Source organism: Vulpes vulpes, chromosome 1 (genome assembly GCF_048418805.1).
Source record: "Vulpes vulpes isolate BD-2025 chromosome 1, VulVul3, whole genome shotgun sequence".
Lineage (NCBI taxonomy): Eukaryota > Metazoa > Chordata > Mammalia > Carnivora > Canidae > Vulpes > Vulpes vulpes.
Window position 1 is genome coordinate 22,893,524 of NC_132780.1, and position 23,712 is coordinate 22,917,235.

Sequence of the window (23,712 nt, forward strand, 5' to 3'; positions counted from 1 at the left end):
CCAATCCTGGGTCTCCAGAATCACGCCCCAGGCTGAAGGTGGCACTAAACCCCTGATCCACCCGGGCTGCCCAATTTTTGGATATTAAACAATACATAATAAATCCCATGGGCCGGGCACCCCCGGTGGCGCAGCGGTTTAGCGCCGCCTGCAGCCCAGGGTGTGATCCTGGAGACGCAGGATCAAGTCTGGCGTCGGGCTCCCTGCATGGAGCCTGCTTCTCCTTCTGCCTGTGTCTCTGCCTCTCAGTCTCTCTCTCTCTCTCTCTGAATAAATAAATTTAAAAAAAAAATCTTTAAAAAAAATAATAAATCCCACGGGCCTTATCTTAACAGAGTGTCAAAGCCAGATACTCAGAAGTCACTAGAAATAAAGCTAGAAATTTTTTAGTGCAATTTTATTTTATTTTATTTTTAAGATTGTATTTATTTATTCATGACAGACATAGACAGAGAGAGAGAGGCAGAGACACAGGCAGAGGGAGAAGCAGGCTCCACACAGGGAGCCCGATGTGGGACTTGATCCTGGGTCTGCAGGATCACATCCCGGGCTGAAGGTGGCGCTAAACCACTGGGCCACCAGGGCTGCCCTTTTTAGTGCAATTTTAAACCAATTCTAGAAACAAAGGCACAATATATCAAAATGTGGGGAATGCTGCTAACATAAGAATTACAGGGAAACTTACAAAATGACTATGTTAGAAGAGAGTTCTCAAATAAATAAGAGTCCTCCTTAAAAAAAATAGGAAAAAGACAAATTAAATCCTATAGGCAACCCTGTTTACTCCATCATCTCTGTCCGAGCACCTTGGGAGTAGTCCTGCCTCAGTGGCAGCATAAATTGGCAACTAATGAAAGCGGTTTCTATATGAGTTACTAAGAACATTGAATAAGTCACAAAAACTACATCCCTAGAATCCCAGATCTCCTTTCTGTCACCCAGTTTCCTGCTAGCATAGAAATAGTTCTGACCCGAGGCATCTCGAGTTGAAGGGAATCCACAAAATATTTAGATTATTTGCCTTCAAGTGATCTTGGCCACAGGAGACATAGCTCTGGAAGTCCTGAAAATTTCTGTACTCTTCTCATCCTGTTCACCACAGTATGGGAATACTGTGAGCAGGTACATTTCACGGTACCTTCTACTGTGCTGCAATGTCTCTAACTCCTTATTAGTCACACTTTGGTTTCTGTATCCATTACAGTTCCCACCTGGCTCCTGTAGGTTTTCCCACCAGTGACATCTGTCTACTGAATTCTGAACTCAGGCTTCCTGTCAGGTACCAGAGGCCAGTCTCCTTTTAACAGTACTTGGTGATATGAACAGTCCAGGGGAAAAGGGACCAAACTCATTCTGCTTCCAGATGCACTGGAGATTGTCACAACCACATCTCCACATAGTTACTTATGGACCCACAAATTAAACTAGCACCCAGGCTGTCATGACAGGCCTCACAAAGCTCCTAAGTCTTTCCTAAAAGACCTTAGGTAGCAACACAAATTAGGCCAAACCTGGAGTGAGAGCTTTTTTCTGCCATCATAGTCTCCTCTTTGAGACATGGAAAACTGAGGACTCTTACAACTTTATCCTTTCATGTTGTTAGAATACAACTGTGTTCTCAACACTACACACAATGAGCAGGACCTTCCAGATTAATAATAGCTTAAAGAATAAATACTTCATTATTGTAGAAACATGAGTGATGTGAGGCATGTGGTTCCAAGGCTAGAGGACATGAGACTGTATACATCCACAGGAGTCTCACACAAGATGAAAAAGTCCATGAAAATCAACCTTTGCAAGCTACCTGGAAAACGCATCTTGTGTGCTGATTCTTTCCATGACTAACTCAGACAGAGGGGGGCAAATGAAAAAGTCCATGAAAAGCAACCTTTGCAAGCTACCTGGAAAACCCATCCTGTGTGCTGATTCTTTCCATGCCTAACTCGGACAGAAGGGGGCATGGGACACGGGGGCCAATCACGACTCCTTATAAAGCCTGTGGAGATAGCAAAGAAGTCTGCCTGCCTGAGCATGCCAGAGTGACTGACATGCACTCGAAGACTCCCCCAGATGGTAACAGCGGGACAGCTCTTGCCATTGGCAAAGGGACTCAGCAGTTTACAATGTACAACACAGCTCCTGAAAGTACCAGACATAGCAGGCACTCACAAGGAATCTCCCTAGCACAGATGTTTGTGTCTATGAGGTACTACTTTTAAATGATGGCATACTCTCAGAACTTCACTCTGGGGAGAGCTATTGGGCTGAATAAGGAGATGGCACCTTCCCTGTACCGCTACAGCCTTTCTCCAGCGTGGACTTTTCAGGGCTGAATAAGGTCTGGTCTTTGGGTAAAGGCTGTCTTATGTTCTTAGCACCCATAATCACTGCTAGGAATTCTCAAGTGAACAGTAAGTTGGGGGCACTGGCTAAAGGATTTCCCATATCTGATGTAGTATTAAGGCTTTTCTCCAGTATGAATCTTCTGGTGGAGAACAAGTGTGTGTTTACGGTTGAACTCTTTTCCACATTTGCTGCACACGTAAGGCCGTTCACCAGTATGAACTTTCCAGTGCCGAATAAGATTTGGCCTTTGCGTAAAGGCTTTCCCACATCTGCTGCACTCATAAGGGTTTTCTCCAGAGTGAACCTTCTGGTGCTGAACAAGTTTAGAGATGCAGCTAAAGGCTTTCCCACATCTGCTGCACTCATAATCACTGCTGTGAATTCTCCAATGTACATTGAGGTGGGAACTCTGGCTGAAGGCCTTCCCACATTCACTGCACTCATAAGGCCTTTCTCCAGTGTGAGTTCTCTGGTGCAGAACAAGTGTATGTTTGCGACTGAACTCTTTCCCACACGTGCTACATACATAAGGCCTTGCTCCTGTGTGAACTTCTTGGTGTCTAATGAGGTTAGACTTACTACTAAAGAATTTTCCACAATTACTGCACTGATAGAGTCTTTCTCCAGTGTGAACTCGCCTGTGTTCGATAAGGCCAGAGATTTGTCGAAAGAACTTCCCACATTCACTGCATTCATAAGGCCTTTCTCCAGTGTGGATGGTCTTGTGTTTAAAGAGGTCACAGCTCTGACTAAAGAACTTCCCACATTTGCTGCATGCATAAGGCCTTTCTCCAGTGTGGATTCTCTGGTGCCGAGTAAGTGTGTCCTTGCGGGTGAATAATTTCCCACATTCGATGCACCTGTGCTGCTGCTGCTGTCTAGAGTGAAGGGCTCCCCCAAGCCTGGTGCTCTTGTGGGGCTTAGGGTTCACATGGGGTACTTGGTGCAGGGGAAGGCTGGAGGTGGCTGGAAAGCCCACTCTACCCTCACCATACACAAGGGTCTTCTCTGGTACACAGAATTGGTGGCTTTTCATGGAGTCCCTGCCCTCACCTCCTCTGAAGGATTTATCTCCAGTGTGGCGCTGATGAAGATTCGCACTGAGCCAGAAGTGTTTCCAACTTGCCCCACATGGCTGTGGTTTCAGCCCGGCTTCTCCCACCTCATGTTCAGGCAGGTGTAAGATTCCTCTCAGTCTGGAGCCAGATCCGCCACATGGGTGGGTCTTCAGACTGGCCACAGGAGTCCTGACCTGTGACATTCCCTCTAAAGAAACACTCTGCTCGTCCTCCACTGCACACCGACAACCTGAAAGCAGACAAGTACTGCTGATGTGCATGTTAGACTTCTGTGGAGGGGCAACCCTGCTGTCAATGTGTGTATGACACACCCAGGAACACATCAGAGGGACTGTTTATAGGACAAGAGAGCTAGGGATGGGTTGAGGAAGGAGATGCAATGCAGAACTGGGTCTCTGAAGGTCACTGAATGAAAGGGGCCTCCTGAAGACAGGGATATGGGGATAGAGTACAGCAAGTGGCTTCCAGTAGGTATCTGGCTGTGAAGACCGGCAAGTGCTATGCAGAAGGGCAGGTGCAGGCCCAGGAAGGTCCACTTACAAGTGTATAGCTGGTGCTCAAGGATTATTTAGGGATATGTGTGCATCTCATGACACATTAAGTGTAGGCCAATGCTGGAGAACAATGTAGACTGAGCAGGAGTGTGGCCTGGGTATAGGGCTGATGGAAGATGGCAAGCGGCTAGAAGTCAGACAGGAGATAAGCTGCAATGTCAAGAATGGAGAAGGATGGGTAGAAATTTTGTGTAGCCACCAGCCTTGAAGCTGAACACTGGTGTGAAAAGTTAGTATAGCTAGTTTTGAATCCAATCTTGATATCATCCCCTTTCCTCATATCTACTCACCAGGTCCAGGTCCCTTCTGAGCCTCTCTCTCTGTGGCTGGGTTCATATTCACCTGTTCAGGCATCTGGGGATCTTTCCTTGGGTTCAGTTGAGTGACTAAGTGAGATCGTGAGGATGCAATTCCTAAGGGAGACATAGGACAGGTGAGCATCCTATAACACTGAACAATGCATCCTATGACACTCCCATAAGTTAAAAAAAAAAATTACAAAAAAAAAAAAAAACCTTGGCGGGGGGGCGGTGCCAACCGGGTGGCTGGTTGGTTGAGTGTCTGCCTCTTGGTTTTGACTCAGATCATGATTCAGGGTCATGGGATCATAGGGTCCTGCATTCAGTGTGGAACCTGCCTGGTATTCTCTCTCTCTCTCTCCCTCTACCCCTTCTCCCTGCTCATGCTCTCTTTGTTTCTCTCTCTAAAATGAATAAAGTCTTTTAAAAAATTTTTTAAAAACCTTGAAGGAAGGTTTTGGAGAAACACAAAGGTCCCCTTAAGTAGTGACTATGTGAGTGCCTGTAACTCCTGGTACAATTAAGTTCCAGATGGGACGCTTGAGTGGCTTAGTGGTTGAGCATCTGCCTTTGGCTCAGGGCGTGATCCTGGAGTCCCAGGATCAAGTCTCACATTGGCCTCTCTGCATGGAGCCTGCTTCTCCCTCTTCCTATGTCTCTGCCTCTCCGTGTCTCTCATGAATAAATAAATAAAATCTTAAAAAAAAAAAAAATTAAGTCCCAGAAAATGTCACCCGGAGAAAGGGAGCAGAACCTTAGGCACAGAGGTGCCCTAATTCTGGACAGATTTAACAGGCTTGAAAATGACCAAGACTGTGGGATTGACTGGGCAAACCATACCTTGTAACTCCCAATTCCTTTGCTGCATGGCTTTAGGACTGGCTAGCTAAGAGGTGAGAACACTCCTGACACCCATAGCATCTACCCTGGTAGATGAGGTAAGGAAGCAGTGCCTATGATCTGACCATGGGAAGGACAGAGCAGTCTCTGGAGAAAAAAGAGAAAGCAGATGGTATTGGCATGCAGACCTTACCCAGTGAGGCTAAAAGTGCAAAGTTCTCCAGCATCACATCCTGATATAAAAGTCTCTGAGAATCATCAAGGAGCATCCATTCTTCCCAGGAGAAGTACACAAACACGTCCTCAGAGATCACACAGTCCTGCAATGACATGGCCAGCAAGGTCCAGGGAAGTTTCTTGACTGAGTATCCCCACTCTATCCACCCATAACAATGTCATGCTCACCCACTCCCTACTTGCCAGCCAATCCCCCCGGGGTACCCTAAATCATACCCCGTAGACATAAACCTGGACTCACTATTCTCATGGAAGCCTCCAAGAATGGGGATGCAGGACCATCAGTTTACACTCCTCTCGTGCAGATCACTTCTCAGACCACACCTCCCTCATAGTTTCAGCTACCTACCGTGACTCTTCTCACTCACACCACAGACATCACACCAGTCTCCTCACATGTCACTCTGCATACAACGTGGAGAGAACACTTGTCAATACACCCAGGATCCCATCTTGCCCCAAACCTCTAAGCCCTAATTGCCAAAGGAAAGCCTCCATTCCTGCCAGAAGGTCTCCCCATTTGGACCTTTTCTTCAATTGCAGGCACCCAGAACTACATGCATATTTCAGGTACCCTCAGCCTTCTTTCAATTCTCTGCTGCACACTACTAGTTTCCTATAGCTGCTGTAACAAATCATTACCAGCTTTGTGGCTTAAGTCACACAAATTTATCTTCTTATAATTGTAAAGATTATAAATCCAAAATGGGCTTCATTAGGATAAAATCAAGATGTCCTCAGAATTGTGTTCTGTCTGGCAGTTCCTCAGAAGAATTTGTTTTCCTACCTTTCCCAATTTCTGAAGACCTCCTGCATTCCTTAGCTCCTTGCCCCCTTCCTCTGTCTTTAGAGTCAGCAATTATTATCACTCCGACCTGTTTACTTCCTGAAATCTTTTTTAAAAAAGATTTATTTATTTATTCATGACAGACACACAGGCAGAGGCAGAGACACAGGCAGAGGGAGAAGCAGGCTCCATGCAGGGAGCCGGATGTGGGATTCGATCCAGGATCCCGGGATCATGCCCTGAGTGGAAGGCAGACATTCAACCACTGAACCACCCAGGCTTCCCTACTTCCTGAAATCTTGACTCTATCCTCCTGTGACTACACTGGGCCCATTGAATGATCTCTCATGTTAATATACTTAATCACACACATAAAGTCCCTTTTGCCACGTGAGTTAACATATCCAGAGGTTCAAGGGATCAGAACATCGACAGCTTTGGGAGGCTGTTATATTATTGATAACACACATGCTGTGCCCTCACAGCCCGACCCCCTCTCCTGGGCCATCACTGGCCAGGAACTGACACCTCACCATGTACAACCTTCTGGGTATTGTAGTAACCACCATTCCACAGGGCTCAGAAAGGAAGCCAGGTGGTAATAACGTAGAAGGCAAAGGAATCATTTATTGAAAGCCTAAGGTATGCTGAGCCTGCCAGTCGCTCCTAAGCTACATTTTGCAGTTCAAGCCTCCTTTTCAAGTCTCCAGCAGGTGGCCCATATCCTAAGCATGAATGAACTGTATCTGGCTATTTTGGAGGTTCAGGATTTGTATATACCAGCCTCACCCCTCCTAATTGTTTTAAAATATCTATCTATCTATCTATCTATCTATCTATCTATCTATCTATGAGAGAAAGCACGAGCAGGAGGAGGAGTAGAGGGAAAAAGAGAGAAGCCACAAGCTGACTCCCACTGAGCATGGAGCCCAACTCAGGGCTGGATCCCAGGACCCTGAGAACAGGACCTGAGCTGAAACCAAGAGTCACACACTTAACCCCCTGAGCCACCCAGGTGTGCTTCACTCCTCCTAATTTGGGACACAAGGGGAACAGTTTTACCTCCGTGATATAAAATGAAAAATGAACACAAAACCTCCCTGGCAGAACTCTGTGAAGATATTTAAATATTCCTCACACATAACACTGCATTCATTAAGATGGCAGGAAAAAATAGTTCATATATCTTGGTGATGTTATATATAAAGCACTAAAAATGGTGCAAGGTGCATAACGAGGGCTGGATATGGTCCTCATCACCATAAACCTGAGCTCTCATGTACCATGTAGTGGAAAGTGAGTCCAGGTTGTCAATTTGCAGAGTTAAAGACACTATCTATCAAAATTCAAATACACATACCCCAGACCAACAAGTAGCCTTAACAGGAATGATTAAAAATTTTCAGGATGGCATAGCATGTACAATCTGTGACACTCAAAATTATCTCAGGAAAAAAAAAATCAAACATACAAAATGCTGTTATATATTTGTGGTAGCCTGTTGCTCTAAGGATATGTTTTTCTAAGCAAGATGACTCAAGATTTACAATTTAAGAAATATTTTTTCCTCAGGACTAAATAGCAGTTTAGGGTGGACTTCATTTCAAATTTTGTAGCACATTTCTACTGTATTTTATGTTCAAATTCACAAACACTGAGCTTGAATTATAACCAACCATATGGTGTTTGGGTTCAAACTGAAAATGGAATCTGGCAGATGGCATCTGACTTCTGGGCCCAGGGAAGCTACCTGGGTTTACAGCAAGTAACCCCATTACTGATTCTGGTTCCTTGGACAGGAAGCCTCACCTCTCGATGCCTCCATTTCCTTATTGCTGATGTAAGGGAAAATAGTAGTATCCAAAACACAGGGTGGTTGGGATTGTTGTCTGAGGAACTATATGCTATCCTCTGGTCACTCTCCCAATACTACTTCAAACCCATCACAATGGAGGAAAGAAAGCAATTGTGGATCACCCACATCCTTTTAGCCTGCACTCTCGATTCAGAGGGTTCCAAGTGGTCATCTCCTGTGGGAACTAGAAACTCACCGCACCCCCCCCCCCCAACCTCTCCAACTGTCACACTAAGGTAAACTGGGCCTCAGGTAGACCTGTGTAGTCAACGGAAGCTCAGACTAAATTCCTGACTGTCACCAGATTCCGTGTCCAATAGGACAGTATTCCTTAATACTGAAGACTAAGGAGATACTATATACTTCTAGGGAGAAACAGTTAAGCCACTGAGTTCTATGGAAAATATCATACTATTTATTTAGGACACCTTCAACTTCTCTCAGCAGAAGTGTTTGTAGGTTTCAACAATGAAGTTTTCAGTAATATTCAGACAACTTTGTGGTTTTCCAATTTTAGTATATATGCTGCCAAAGTGAGCACAACTTTGTGGTTTTCTTTTCTTTTCTTTTTTTAAAGATTTATTTATTTATTTATTTATGATAGACATAGAGAGAGAGAGAGAGGCAGAGATACAGGAGGGAAAAGCAAGCTCCACACAGGGAGCCTGACTTGGGACTCGATCCCGGGACTCTAGGATCACGCCCTGGGCCAAAGGCAGGCGCTAAACCGCTGAGCCACCCAGGGATCCCCAACTTTGTGGTTTTCAATAAGGTATTTGGAAATGAGTGTTAAAGGAAGAACTTATTTTTAAAAATATATTATTAAAATATTTTATTTATTTATTCATGAGAGACAGAGAGAGAGAGAGGCAGAGACTTAAGCAGAGGGAGAAGCAGGCTCTATGCAGGGAGCCCTATGTGGGACTTGATCCCAGGACTCCAAGACCATACTCTGAGGCTGAAGGCAGACACTTAACTGCTGAGCCATCCAGGTGTCCCTAAGGGAAGAACTTAAACAGATTTCATTATATTCATTCCTAAGAATTTTACTACGTGATGCTATAGAATTGATCTGTAAAAATTTCATCCTTCAATTTTTGTGTTCTACATATTTTTGACATACAGACTACAGTTCACACACATCTATATCTACATCTTACATGAGTTCTTATATATGTCTTATACATATATGTAAAGGGATAGAACCTATACATAGCACTATTACATTCATTTATGCTAGTGATTTTTCTGTACAAATTGATACGTTTTCTTCTTTAAGCAGCTCATGTTAGATAACGTTGTTTCTTTTCATAACATTAAAGCAACCTGGCACCACTGGAGTATCTTTCTCTTGATTATGGTATACAGTACATTTTATACACTGCTGAACACTATTAATATTATCTCAGGGCTATTTGTGTCTACATTTGTGAGTTCAGTTCTAGTAAAGTTTCCAGATGAGTTAGAATCATCTTTACACTCTATTCTTTTTTAATTTTTATTTATTTATGATAGGCACACAGTGAGAGAGAGAGGCAGAGACACAGGCAGAGGGAGAAGCAGGCTCCATGCACCGGGAGCCCGACGTGGGATTCGATCCCGGGTCTCCAGGATCGCGCCCTGGGCAGGCACTAAACCGCTGCGCCACCCAGGGATCCCCTCATCTTTACACTCTATTATGTGTTCTGTAAAGACAGTTGTACTTGGCATGAATTTCTAAATTTAAGTGTGCTTATCTTTTCATATGTCTAATGGCCACTTAGGTTCCCCCTTCCATTGACCACTCATGTTTTGCCCATTTAGACTAGTCTTATTTCTTGCTCTGATTAATACTTTTTTTTTTTTTGTATGGACTATGTGTTGATCTTCTCACAATTTTAGACATTGGAGATATCAACCCCCCCCCCCATTCCAATATAATTGTTTCACATTGACAATATAGTGATTCAACAACTCTACACAATTCTCAGTGCTCATCATGATAAGTGTACTCTTAATCCTCTTCAGCTTTCCCACCATCTCCCATCTGGTAACCAAGTTCGTTCTCTGTATTTAAGAGTCTTGTTTTCTGTTTCATTGTTTTCTTTCTTAAGATCCACATAAAAGTGAAATCACATGGTATTTGTCTTTCTCTACCAATATCACTTGGCAATATACTCTCTAGATCCATTCATATTATTGCATGTGTCATGATTTCATTCTTTTTTACGGCTGAATAATATTCCTTTGGAGATATATATATATATATATATCACCTTGCCAGCTTGCAGTCCCACCAACAGTGCACAAGGGATCCTGTTCCTCCATATCCTCACCAACACTTGTTGTTTCTTGTGTTTTTTAATTTAGCCATTCTGACAGGTTTAAGGTGATCACTCATTGTAGTTTTTTGATTTTCATTTCCCTGATGATGAGTGATGTTGAGCAGTCTTTTATGGGCCCATTGGCCAGTTGGATGTCTTCTTTGGAGAAATGTCTGTTCGTGTCTTCTGCCCATTTTTTAACTAAATTATTTGGGTTTTGGTGTTGAGTTATAGAAATTCTTTATATATTTTAGATACTAACCCTTTATTGTTTGCTTTGTTTTGCAGAAACGTTTTGCTTGGATGTAGTCCTAGTATTTTATTTTTGTTTTTGCTTCCCTTGCATTAGGAGACATATCTAGAAAAATGATGCTATGGCCAAAGTCAGAGAAATTACTACTGTGCTCTCTTCTAGGATTTTTATTTCAGGTCTTCCATTTAGGTCTTTCATCCATTTTGAGTTTATTTTTGCATATGGTATAAGAAAGTGATCATTGTTTTGCATATACTTGTCCAATTTTCCTAACACTTTTTTTTTTTTTTTTTTAGATTTTATTTATTTATTCATGAGAGACACACAGAGAGAGGCAGAGTCACAGGCAGAGGGAGAAGCATGCTTCCTGCAAGGAGCCCGATGCAGGACTCAATCTTGGATTCCAGGATCATGCCCTGAGCCAAAGGCAGACGCTCAACCACTGAGCCATCCAGGTGTCCCAACACCATTTTTTTTTTCTTCAAAGATTTTATCAGGAAACCCGATGTGGGACTTGATCCCAAACCCGGAACTCCAGGATCATGCCCTGAGCCACAGGCAGACACTCAACCACTGAGCCACCCAGGCATCCCACCAACACCATTTGTTAAAAAGTCTTTCTCTTTGGATATTTTTGCTTCCTGAGTTGAAGATTAATTGACTGTATAGTAGTGGGTTTATTTCTGAGCTCTCTATTCTGTTCCATTGATCTATGTGTCTATTATTCTGCCAGTACCATAATGTTTTGATTACTAGAGCTGTGTAGTATATTTTGAAATCTGTGATTGTGATACCTCCATTTTTATCCTTCTTTTCCAAGATTGCTTTGGCTACTTGGGGTCTTTTGTGGTGCCATACAAATTTTAGGATTATTTGTTCTAGCTCTGTGAAAAATGCTGTTGGGGGACGCCTGGGTGGCTCAGCCGTTGAGCGTCTGCCTTTGGCTCATGTCCTGATCCCAGAATCCGGGATTGAGCCCCTGATTCAATTTCTCCCTCTGCCTGTATCTCTGCCTCTCTCTCTCTCTCTCTCTCTGTGTTTCTCATGAATAAATAAATAAAATCTTTTTTAAAAATGCTGTTGGTATTTTAATAGGAATTGCATTAAATGTGTAGATTGCTTTAGGTAATAGGAACATTTTAACAATATTTATTCTCAAAAAACAAACAAACAATATTTATTCTCCCAATCCATGATCATGTGATATCTTTCCATTTGTTTCAGTGATCTTCACTTTATTTGGTCAGTATTTTACAGTTTTCATAGTATAGGTCTTTCACCTCCTTGGTTAAGAGTATCCCTAGGCATTTTATTATTTTTGGTGCAATCATAAAATGAGATTGTCTTATTTTTTCTTTATGCCACTTCATTATTAGTGCATAAAAATGCAATAGATTTGTATTCTGTGACCTTCCTGAATTCATCTGTCAATCCAGTAGTTTTTTGGTGGAGTCTTTTGGGTTTTCTATATCAAGTATTACATCCTCTGCAAATAGTGAAAGTTTTACTTCTTTCTTACCAATTTGGATGCCTTTTATTTTGCTATCTTCATTGCTTTGGTTGGGACTTCCAGTACTATTTTGAATAAAAGTGGTTGGCAGTGGACATACTTCTCTTGCTCCTGATCCTAGGGGAGAAAGCTCCCAGTTTTTCACCATGGAGTATGGTAACTGTGAGTTTTCTAGATATGGCCTTTATCATGTTGAGGTATATTTCCTCTAAATTTACTTTGTTGAGGGTTTTTAGCATGAGTGGATGCTGTATTTTGTCGAACAATTTTTCTACATCTATTCAAATGATTGCATGGTTTTTATCTTTTCTCTTGTTGATATGATGTAGCACAATGATTTATTTGCGAATATTGAACCACCTTGTATCCCAGGAATAAATCCCACTTTATCATAGTGAATGATGTTTTAAAATGTTTGGTTGGGTTCAGTTTACTAGTATTTTCTTGAGAATTTCTGCACCTACGTTCATCAGAGATATTGGCCTGTAGTTCTCTCTCTGTCTCTTTTGTATTGTCTTTATCTGGTTTGGGTACCAGAGTAATTCTAGCCTGTACAATGAATTTGGGAGTTTTCCTTCCTCTTCTGTTTTATGTAACAGTTTGAGAAGAGTAAGCATTAACTCTGTTTTCAATGTTTAGTAGAATTCACTTGTGAAGCCATGTGGTCTTTTTTTTTTTTTTTTTTTTTAATTTTTTTTATGATAGTCACAGAGAGAGAGAGAGAGAGAGGCAGAGACACAGGCAGAGGGAGAAGCAGGCTCCATGCACCGGGAGCCCGATGTGGGATTCGATCCCAGGTCTCCAGGATCGCGCCCTGGGCCAAAGGCAGGCGCTAAACCACTGCGCCACCCAGGGATCCTGAGCCATGTGGTCTTGAACTTTCCTTTGTTCAGAGATTTTTAATTACTGATTCAATTTCAAAGCTGGTAATCAGTGTGTTCAAATGTCCTATTTCTTCCTGGTTCAGTTTTGGGAGGTTACATGATTCTAGTAATTTATCTATCTCCTCTAGATTATCCAATTTGTTGGCATATAATGTTTCATAATATTCCTAAAATCATTTGTATTTCTGAGGTTTTTGGTTATTATTTCTCCTCTTTCGTTTCTGATTCTGTGTGAATTCCCTCTCCCTTTTTAATTTTTGTTCTCTAAAAAAAATTTAAAGACTTTATTTACTTGAGAGGGGGAGGGGGAGGGGAAGAGGGGAGGGGGGGGAGAGAGAGAGAGAATGAAATATGATATGATTGGGGCAGGGGCAGAGGGAGAGGCAGACTCCCTGCAGGGCAGGGAGCCTGATGTGGGACTCAAATCTCAGGACCCTGGGATCATGACTTGAGCTGAAGGTAGATGCTTAACCAACTGAACCCAGGTGCCCCTAATTTTATTTTTGGTAAGTGTGACTAAAGGTTTACCAGTTTTGTTCATCTTTTCAAAGAAGCAAGCTCCTGGTTTCATTGATCTGTTCTATTTTTTTTATTTCTATTGTATTTCTGCTCTAATTTTTATTATTTCTTTCCTTTTACTGGTTTGGGGTTTTGTTTGTTCTCTTTCTAGCTCCTTTAGGTATAAGATTAGGTTGTTTATTTTTATTTATTTATTTTTTAAGATTTATTTATTTATTCATGATAGAGAGACAGAGAGAGGCAGAGACACAGGCAGAGGAAGAAGCAGGCTCCATGCCGGGAGCCTGACGTGGGACTCGATCCTGGGACTCCAGGATCGCACCCCGAGCCAAAGGCAGGCACTAAACCGCTGAGCCACCCAGGGATCCCAAGATTAGGTTGTTTATATGAGATTTTTCTTGCTGCTTGAGGTAGACCTGTATTGCTATAAAATTCCCTCTTAGGACAACTTTTGCTGCATCTCAAAAGATTTTGGACCATTGTGTTTTCATTTTCATTTGTCTCTATGTATTTTGTTATTTCCTCTTTGATTTCTTGGTTGACCAATACATTGTTGAATAGGATGTTATTTAACCTCCATGTATTCGTGTTCTTTACAGATTTTTTTCTTGTGATTTATTTTTAGTTTCAGAGCATTGCAGTCAGAAAAGATTCATGGTATGACTACACTTTTTGAATTTGTTGAGGGGCACATGGGCGGCTCAGTCAGTTAAGCATCTGCCTTTGGCTCATGTCCTGATCTCGCGGTCCTGGGATCCAGCCTTGCTTCAGGCTCTTGGCTCAGCAGTGAGTCTGCTTCTCCTTCTTTGATCTATCTGGCTCTCACTCTCTCTCAAATAAATAAAATCTTTTTTTTTTTTTTTTTTTTTTTTTTAAAGAACTTGTTGAGACTTGTTTTGTGGCCTAACATGATCTCTTCTGGATAATGTTCCACATATACTTGAATAGAAAATATATTGTTGTTTCAGGATGGAATGTTCTGAATATATGTTAGATACATCTAGTCCAATGTATCATTCAAAGTCACTGTTTCCTTGACTTTGTTTGATCTGTCCATCAATGTAATTAGGATATTAAAATCCTCTACTATTATTTTATTACTATCAATTATTCCCTTTGTGTTTGCTATTAGCTGCTTTATGTATTTGGGTGTTCACATGTTGGGTTTATAAATAACTAAAATTATTATAGGTTCTTGTCATTCTCTTTATAATTATACAGTGCCTTGCTATGTCTTGTTACAGAATTTGTTTTAAAGCCTATTTTGTCCAACATAAGTATTGGTACCCTGGCTTTCTTTGCACTTCCATTTATGTGATGAATGCTTTTCCAGCCCTTCCCTTTCAATCTGTACGTATTTTGGAGTAAAAAATTAGTCTCTTATAGGCAGTATACAGTTTGAGTCTTGCTTTTGTTTTTGTACCCAATCCATCATCCTAAGTCTTCTGATTGAAGTATTTGATCCATTTACATTCAACATAATTGCTGATAGGTATGTACTTCTTGCCATTTTGTTACTTGTTTTGTGATTATTTTTGTAGTTCTTCTCTGTTCCTTTCTTCCCTCGCTCTCTACTCTCATTATTTTCTGGCTTTTTTAGTTATACGCTCAGATTTCTCCCCTCATCCTCCTCCCCATTTTTGCATATCTATTACTGGTTTTTCATTTTTGGTTTCCATTAGGTTTATATATAATATCTTATGCATATAACAGTCCATATTAAGCTGAGAGTCACAAGTTTGAACTCATTCTTTAATCCTCTTCCCTCCAGTCCACATTTTAAGTCTATGGAATCATACTTTATAACCTTTTATTTTCTGAATCCCTTTACTGATTTTTATAGATATACTTAACTTTACTGCTTTTGATCTTCCTACTTTTCCTACTCCTGTTTATAGTTTTTCCTTTCCACTTAAAAGAGTTCCCTTTAACATTTCTTCTAGGGCTGGTTTAATGGTGATGTATTCCTTATGAAGAGGTCCTGTCATGCCCTGCAGTGCAATGTCACCTATTCACCAGACCATGATACCTCAGCAGTGTCTCCTACGTGTGCTATGTGCACCCTACTGTTATGGCCAGCTGAGCCATTTTTGCCTTCAGTTTAGTAAATTTGCAAATGTTCTCTATTGTGGGCAGAATTTGGTCCTTTTATTGTTAATGGAGCAGTCTGGGGCCACCTTGGCTTAAGTTGAGCCAGACCAGGCATTCGCCAGAGCTGCAGTCACAATGAATAGTGGGACACTGTGTCGTCCAGAGAGGCCGTCAGGGGTGGGTGTGGCCTAAAATCAGCCCAAATGTCTGCCCCAACCCAGTGCTGGGGCCACAGTCAAGCTGGTATGTGTGGTTATCTTTCCTTCTCCCCAGGACAGAAGTCACTTTGCAGTGGTGCTGGCCCCTGTCCAGACTGCCTGTACCCTGCCACGCTTGTGGCACCACCTTTGATGGAATCCTGGAGAAGGAGTGTTGGAGGGGTGGCTTGGCTGGAGAATGCAGGCATGTTAGCAAGGTTTGTGTTGTTCTGCTTGTGGGCGAGCAACTGAAGTCACTTTGGAGAACTCCTGTAGAGCAGGTCCACAGACAGCATGACACACATTGTGCTAACAGGGTTTGCACTGGTCTGCTATTGCAGGGGACCTATAGCCACTTTGGAGGGACTCCAGTGAGGCTGGACTGGAGAGAGTGGGGTGTGCCAATGGCAAGCTACGTGGAGAGGGTTCATACTGTGGTGGTTCCTGCAGGTGTCTGTGTAACTAGCTTGAGGGTGCAGCAGAAGAAAACGGTACCTGACAACTCTTAAAATTCTTGGAGCAGTCTCCTGAAAATTCTGCACCTCCAGGGATCCCTGGGTGGCACAGCAGTTTAGCGCCTGCCTTTGGCCCAGGGCGCGATCCTGGAGACCCGGGATGGAATCCCACCTCGGGCTCCCGGTGCATGGAGCCTGCTTCTCCCTCTGCCTATGTCTCTGCCTCTCTCTCTCTGTGTGTGTGACTGTCATTAAAAAAAAAAAATTTTTGCACCTCCAGCACATATTCTGAAACCAGCAAATAAATCTCCTTTCAGTACATACCAGGCATTTTTAAAACTGCTGCTTCTATGCTCTATCTCAGTGGGGTTGTTTTATGCTGTCTCTTTAAGGTCAGGGACTCTGTTTTCTATTGCCCTCCAAGGTCACTGATTTATTTTTAAAGTTCCAGTTGTTAACCATCCCTGATTTCAAGAACTCAGGAAGTTAAGCCCTTCTGGTTCTCAAAGCCAAATATGGGTATTAGTTTTCCCATTGTGGGTTCCTGGTGTGAAGTCTGCTCCTCTCCCTTCTGTGCCTACAGTTTCCCCCCCTCCCACAGTCTTGTGGGTTGGTTTGGTTCCTTACCGTGTCTCTGTCCTTCCTACCCCTTTCAACGTGGCATCTTCTCTATATTTACCCGTGGAGAGTCTGTTCTATCAGTCTTTGGGTCATTTTCTGTTTTTTTGTTTGTTTGTTTTGTTTTTTTACACTGAAGTGTATATTATCTAGGAGTATCCATAGGGCAAGGTGAGCTTAGGATCCTCCTACTTTGCCATCTTCCCCAGAAGACAAACCTCTCTCAATCTTTCTTAATTCTAAAAAAACAAAACAAAACAAAACAAAACAACAAAAAAAAAATCTTTCTTAATTCTAAATTTTGGCTGCCATGAGGTATATGAAATAGAAGTCTTCAAGTTTAATTAGAATGTTTATCCATTTTCATGTATTTTATTTTATAGTGCTATATTTAAATCACCCTCACCTATTTTACAAAACTATGCTCCCAGTTTATCCTTTATTGGTTTTCCTCATGTCTTCTCTTACTTTTTGATAATTTAAGTGTCCTGTAAAATTTAAATGTCTGTGGTTTTGTAGGGTAGCTTAAAATTTATGATTTAGAAATTAGAGACTATTTTCTGTATAATTCAATTTTAAAATAAGTGAAATTAATTTTATGTCCCAGCATTTAGTTTATTATCTTGAATATTCCATGTGTAGGTGAAAATAATGTGCATTCTGCTGTAATCCGGAGCAATGTTTTATGCATATCTATTGAATCAAGTTAGCTGATGATGTTCGTGGTGTCTTCTATATCCTTACTGTTTTTGTATCTAGTCTATTAATTACTAAAATAATTTGGGGGGGCTCCCAGCTGGCTCAGGTGATAGAACATGCAATGTTTGATCTCGGGATTGTGAGTTCAAGCCCCATACTGGGAGTGGAGATTACTTTAAAAAATAATAAAATTAAGGAGTTTCTGGGTGGCACAGTCAGTTAAGTTTCTGACTCTTGGTTTCCACTCAGGTCATGATCTTGGGGTCAGGGGATAGAGCCCTACATCAGGCTCTGTGTTCAGCACAGAGTCTGCTTGAGATTCTCTCTCCCTCTCCCTCTGCCACTCCTACTTGGGTGCACTTTCTCTTTCTCCTTTCTCTCAAATAAATGAGTCTTTAGGGAAAAAATAAAATAAAAAAATAACAATATTTAAAAAGACTTTTTGAAGGCTTATTATGTACAAATACATTTAGCATTCTTACATTTTCTTGATTAAATTACTTATTTAATATTTTAAATGCTCCTATGTTATCTTTGGTCACATTACTTTCTCAGAAATGTAAATGTAATATGACCATTTCTTATATTAATATAACTACTCCAACCCTTTTATTAGTATTTGTGTCTTATTTCATTCCATTCTTTTTAGCTTATCTCTATTTTTGTAATGAAGGATCATTTATCACAGACTGTTTGGAGTTTGCCCATGCATTTTATATAGTCTGGCAATCCCTCCTTATAAATCAAATATATAAAATATTAAAACTGAATATAAATTTAAGTATAAAAAACTGAAAAGAATTGTCGGTACAAATGTATAAATTACTCTTGCCTATCCTCTCATAAAGTGATAAGTCGAAAAATAAGCATATAGATGATATTAAGAATATAGAATCGGGGATGCTTGAGTGACTCAGTGTTGAGTGTCTACTTTTTAATATCAAAAAAAGAATGTAACATTCACAAGATACATAATCATCTTCGTTTTACATCACAACATTTAAACACTTAAATTCACTAAGGCATAAATAAAGTCACAATGCAGATCATAAGTTCTCTGAATTTTCTATGAACATAGGTATATTATTTACTAGGTCAAAGTGATACTGTGATTCACAAGGAATATATATTTGATCTTTATTCCTGTGCCCTGCACAGAGCTCCTAAAACCATTGGTATTTCCTAAGTGATGAGAGAAAAGATGTCTTTTCTTTTGTTAATGAGGTGACTTTTTGAAGGCATCTAAGGGTGGGGGTTGGTTGCCAGGAAAACCAACCACGTGATTAGAGGGTTGGAACTTTTACTCCTATATCCTGGCCTCAGGAGAGAGCTGACTGACTGGAGACTGAGTTCAATCAATCATGCCCATTTAATGAAGACTCCACAAAACCCAAAAGGACAGGATTCAGAGAGCTTCCAGGTTTGGTGAACTAGTGGAGATTCAGGAAGAGCAGTTCATCAGGAGAGGGCATGGAACCTCTGCGCCCTTGCCCTATGCATTTCTTCCACAGGGCTGTTTTTGGATTATACATTAATCTATTATTAAGTAAAATGTTTCCCTGAGTTCTGCGAGCCATTGTAATAAATTAATCAAACCAAAGGAGGGGGTCGTTGGAATCTCCAATCTATAGCCAGTTGGTTAGAAACACAAGCAACGACATGCTTGTGTGACTGATGTCTAAAGGGGTATGGACAGACAGTCTTAGAGGACTAAACCCCTTTTATTTCTTTTTAAGTATTTATTTATTCATGAGAGATAGAGACAGGCAGAGACACAAGCAGATGCAGAAGCAGGCTCCCTGTGGGGAATCCGATGTGGGACTCCATTCCAGGACTCAGGGATTACTACCTGAGCCAAAGGCAGACCCTAAACCACTGAGCCACCCAGGTCTCCCTAGAGGACTAAACCCTTAACCTGTGAGATCTGATGCTATTTCCTGGTGAATAGTGTCAGATTTGAATTGAACTGTAGGATACCAGGTGGTATCAGAGAATTGAGACTTGGTGTGAGTAAACCTACCCCTATAAACTGGAGTTGGTGTGGTCATACTCTTAAGCAGACTTTCTCAAATAGGGTTCCATAAGAGAACTGGTTCCTACATAAAATAATTTCAGTGAATATTGTCTTAAAAACCCCATGGAAGGGATCAATCTAAATGCAGGGAAGAAAAAATCAACTCATTACCTACAATGGATTCTTCAAGACATTAATGCTAAATTCTCTCATGAAATCAATTATATAGACGTTACAAAGTTAGAATAATCTAGGAATTTAGGTAATTCAAATTTTTTTCCCTGGCTCTTTTGTAGTTCAAGAAGGAAACCAGAATATATTATCTCAAAATATGTATCTCTGACATAAAAAATTATTTAGAGCTAAAGGCAATTAAAAAACAGCAAACATAAAAATCTCCTTTTTCTCCCTAAAAGTAGGATATAAATTCTCCATTAACTGGAGACAGATCCTTACCAGCCCAGAGACTGGCACCAAAAGAATCTGCAAACTAGTTTCCTCCCATGTGTTTACCTTACTACAGTCTGGTGCCCTTGGAAGTCTAATACTAATTTTCTTCCTGCCATTTCCCTACAAACTTATTGTTCTTTATTGAAAATGCCATATAAACTGGAATTCTGAACCATTTTCAGTTACTTTTGATTTAGGTTTCTCCCATCTTTGTTGCACACATCAACTATTTTTCTCTCATTAATCTGTTTCTTGGATAGCCCGGGTGACTCAGCAGTGTAGCGCCGCCTTCAGCTGAGGGTGTGATCCTGGGGACCCGGGATCGGGATCGAGTCCCGCGTCAGGCTCCCTGCGTGGAGCCTGCTTCTCCCTCTGCCTGTGTCTCTGTCTCTCTGTGTGTCTCTCATGAATAAATAAATAAAATCTTAAAAAAAAAAAATCTGTTTCTTGGTTAAAGAGTCCAAGCCAATAATGTATAAACTTGTCTTGTACACTGAAACTAATGTAATTTTGTGTGTCAATTCTACTTCAATTAAAAAAAAAAAAAGAGTCCAAGCTAAGATGGTTACAGGTAGAGTATTGCCTCCACTACACTCAAAAAAGTCACGTATAGTGCATGTGAGCAGAAACATCTCCTGTGTTGGAACAACTTATATTAGAGAAATGCTTTGGTAGGAACTTCTTGTAAGGCAAGATGCTCCCAGTGAGTTTGTCCATGGAAAATTTTAGTCAAAAACCTAAGAAGGCTGGAATAATCTATCATATGGTATTTGTGGTATTTTAAGTCTTTGGCAAGATTGAGTGAAGTGGAATAACTCCTAGCACTGGAAGAGTTTTTCAATGTGTGCTTCTCTTAGGACAGGCTGTTCAAAAGTGAAGGTGAGGTCATCCATCAGTAGCGATTTTACAGCACCCCAGCCTTGGTGGGTCACCATCCCAGGCCAAGATCCTCATGCCCTACAACATTTTCTTCATGCAGACACTGAGCAGAACCCTTTCAAATGTCAAGTCTCCTTTCTGGAGGGAAATGTCAAGAATGCCTACACTTTTTCCCCTACTACCCCTGCCAGTGAGCAACAGTCCTCCCCTTTCACACCAGGGACCATTTAAAATAACATACTTAAGGGGCACCTGGCTGGCTCAATCAGTGGAGCACAGGACTCTTGATTTCAGGGTTCTAAGTTGGAGCCCTATGTTGGGTGTAGAGATTACTTTAAAAATCTTTAAAATACAATAAAATAACATACCTATGACGGCTAACCTAAATCTGATCAGGCCTTGACCTAGCCCAGATAGCTATTCTCACCCTGTAGGACTCTAATCCAGCCAATTCTCCTAGAACCCTAGACCTTCCATCCCAGATACCCATTTGACACCTCTACCCTGAGACATCTCAGAATCAAACACGTCCAAAATTCGACTTCTGATCCCTCTAAAATCTTCCTACTTTTTGACTTCCCGATTTTCATTTTCAAGACGTTCATGAAAAACACGAGAATAGCAAAAATTAAAAACCTGGGTTTTCACTCCTTAAGCTCAATCACAGCCACATATGATGCAGCAGTAACTACTCTTGGTTTTATCTTTAAAATCTATCCAGGGGACCCCTCGGTGGCTCAGTGGCTGAGCTTCTGCCTTCAGCTCAGGTTGTGATCCCGGGGTCCTGGGTTGAGTCTCACATCAGGCTCCCCATAGGGAGCCTGCTTCTCCCTCTGCCCATGTCTCTGCCTCTCGGGGTATCTCATGAATAAATAAATAAAATCTTTTTAAAGAACTCCAGAATCTGACCAAGAACAGATTCTTCTCTCTCTTCTGGCACTACTCTAGTTCACCCACCATCAAAACATTCCTGGGAGTCCAATGCACTAGCCTATCTACCGGTCTCTAAGAATCCACGTTCATATTCCACGTCCAAACCTGATCTGTTTTGCTCCGGCAAAAATGCAGCTACTTTGTTAGTCATCATTCACATCAAGACCTTCTATTCAAAACCCCTATGGCTCCCAGAGTCCCCACAATGACAGTATAACTTCTGAAAGGGGAGCCGCCGCCTCACGCTCTCTGAACAGAAGAGTCCTACCGCCTCTGCCCCAGCCCGCCCCTCGCCTGCAGTCCGCTCCCGCACGCCGGCGCAAACACACGGGGCTCCCGGCCACCGGCGCCTCCCGGTCCCGGACACCCAAGCCTAGGCCACAGGACGCGAACAAGCGCCCGGTGCTCAGGCCTTGAGGGTCTTGGGGGTGGGAAGGACGGCGAGGGCCCGGGGGACCAGCGTTTACCTGCGTCGGGACCCTGGGCGCGGCCGCCGCCGCCGCCGCCATCAGACTCGGGGGCGGAGCAAGGCCCGGAGCGTCCCGGGTCTAGGTCGGGAACTCAAACACCGCAGTCCCAAGTCTAGACCCACGGCGGGGCCACGGTGGGCGTTGCCAGCGCCGAGCCTCCGACTAATCTCTGTGAAACGGGGACAACTCCTTCACCTCCGGCCTAACCAAGCATTCAAAAGCCTAGGGTTGGGTAGATCCTAGCAAAAAGCGACAGGTTCATTGCAAGGAGGATGCCGGAAGTACCGCCCAACAGCCTGTCGCACTCACGGAAACGCCCCTCTCCCAGGCTTTCATTGGACTGCGGCGCTTAGGCTTTTGGGTAATGTAGTTCTCTAGGAACCGTAGATCCAGGAAAGTTGCTCTGGGCTGACGTTCCTGGGAAAAGTAAGGGACCACCGCGAAGGGCGTGGTCAATGGTATCCCTATCCCTCAAGCATGTGGTGTGACTTCTCTCCTCGTCACCGGCGGCATCCAGATTCTGCGAAGTGTACTCTGTACCATCACAGAAATGTTTGTAGACATATTACTTCGTATATTCACCAAAGCTGCAAAAACAAATGGACACACACCACCACAAAGTCTCTCTCCGCCCACTCATATCTTGAAGCTAATAACTATTACTTTGCTGCTTTTTAAATAAACGTATAGAATGAAGCTTTAGAATCAGTTTTGCAAACTTCAGTTCTGGAGGGAAGAGACTCCAGACAGGGCCATGGAGTGGAAGAAAGAAAAAGGGATGTTTAATATCCATGAAGTTAGTGGACAAAATAACTCAGAAAACTTTACTCCTGGTTGTATATAATCAGTGATCGTATCAACCCAGCGAGGGACACTGTTTATTCCAGATAATATTTCTTACTCCATATCCTAAGATACATAGAATTGCTTTTAAGATCTGAGATCTGGGATCCCTGGGTGGCGCAGCGGTTTGGCGCCTGCCTTTGGCCCCGGGCGCGATCCTGGAGACCCGGGATCGAATCCCACGTCGGGCCCCCGGTGCATGGAGCCTCCTTCTCCCTCTGCCTATGTCTCTACCTCTCTCTCTCTCTCTCTCTGTGACTATCATAAATAAATAAAAAATTAAAAAAAAAAAAAGATCTGAGACCTGTCTGAAAGAGCACAACCATTTGAATGTCACTTCCTCCCTGGACAGCGTCTGTCATTGTTGAATGTACCATTTCACGTGTTATTTTATTTATTTTTATTTTTTATTAAAGACTTATTTATTTGACAGAGAGAATGTAGAGAGGGAGAGCAAGAGAGCGAGAGAGCAAGAGCAGTAGACTCCATTCCAGGACCCAGAAATCATGACCCAAGCCAAAGACACACACTTAACCAACTGAGCCACCCAGGTGCCCCTCACATGTTACTTTAAGTAGGTTTCAGCACAGGGAG

At 42.2% G+C, this 23,712-nt stretch overlaps 1 protein-coding gene across 6 annotated transcripts in view; it reads right to left on the reverse strand.

The window, feature by feature from the left end:
* Positions 1–382: 382 nt before the first annotated feature.
* Positions 383–23,712, reverse strand: part of ZNF671 (zinc finger protein 671) — a 57,557-nt gene continuing 34,227 nt past the window's right edge. For 2 of the 6 annotated variants that reach the window (XM_072766433.1, XM_025984449.2), the window contains 3 exons: positions 5,315–5,441; positions 4,273–4,395; positions 383–3,657 (listed from right to left, as the gene is read on the reverse strand). In XM_072766433.1, the coding sequence (XP_072622534.1) occupies positions 2,462–3,657; positions 4,273–4,395; positions 5,315–5,390 (1,395 nt within the window). In that variant the 5' untranslated portion in view covers positions 5,391–5,441 and the 3' untranslated portion in view covers positions 383–2,461. Of the gene's footprint in view, positions 3,658–4,272; positions 4,396–5,314; positions 5,442–5,599; positions 5,763–22,272; positions 22,583–23,712 lie in introns of those variants that run through there. The other 4 variants (XM_025984448.2, XM_072766358.1, XM_025984450.2 and 1 more) reach the window with 4 other exon arrangements.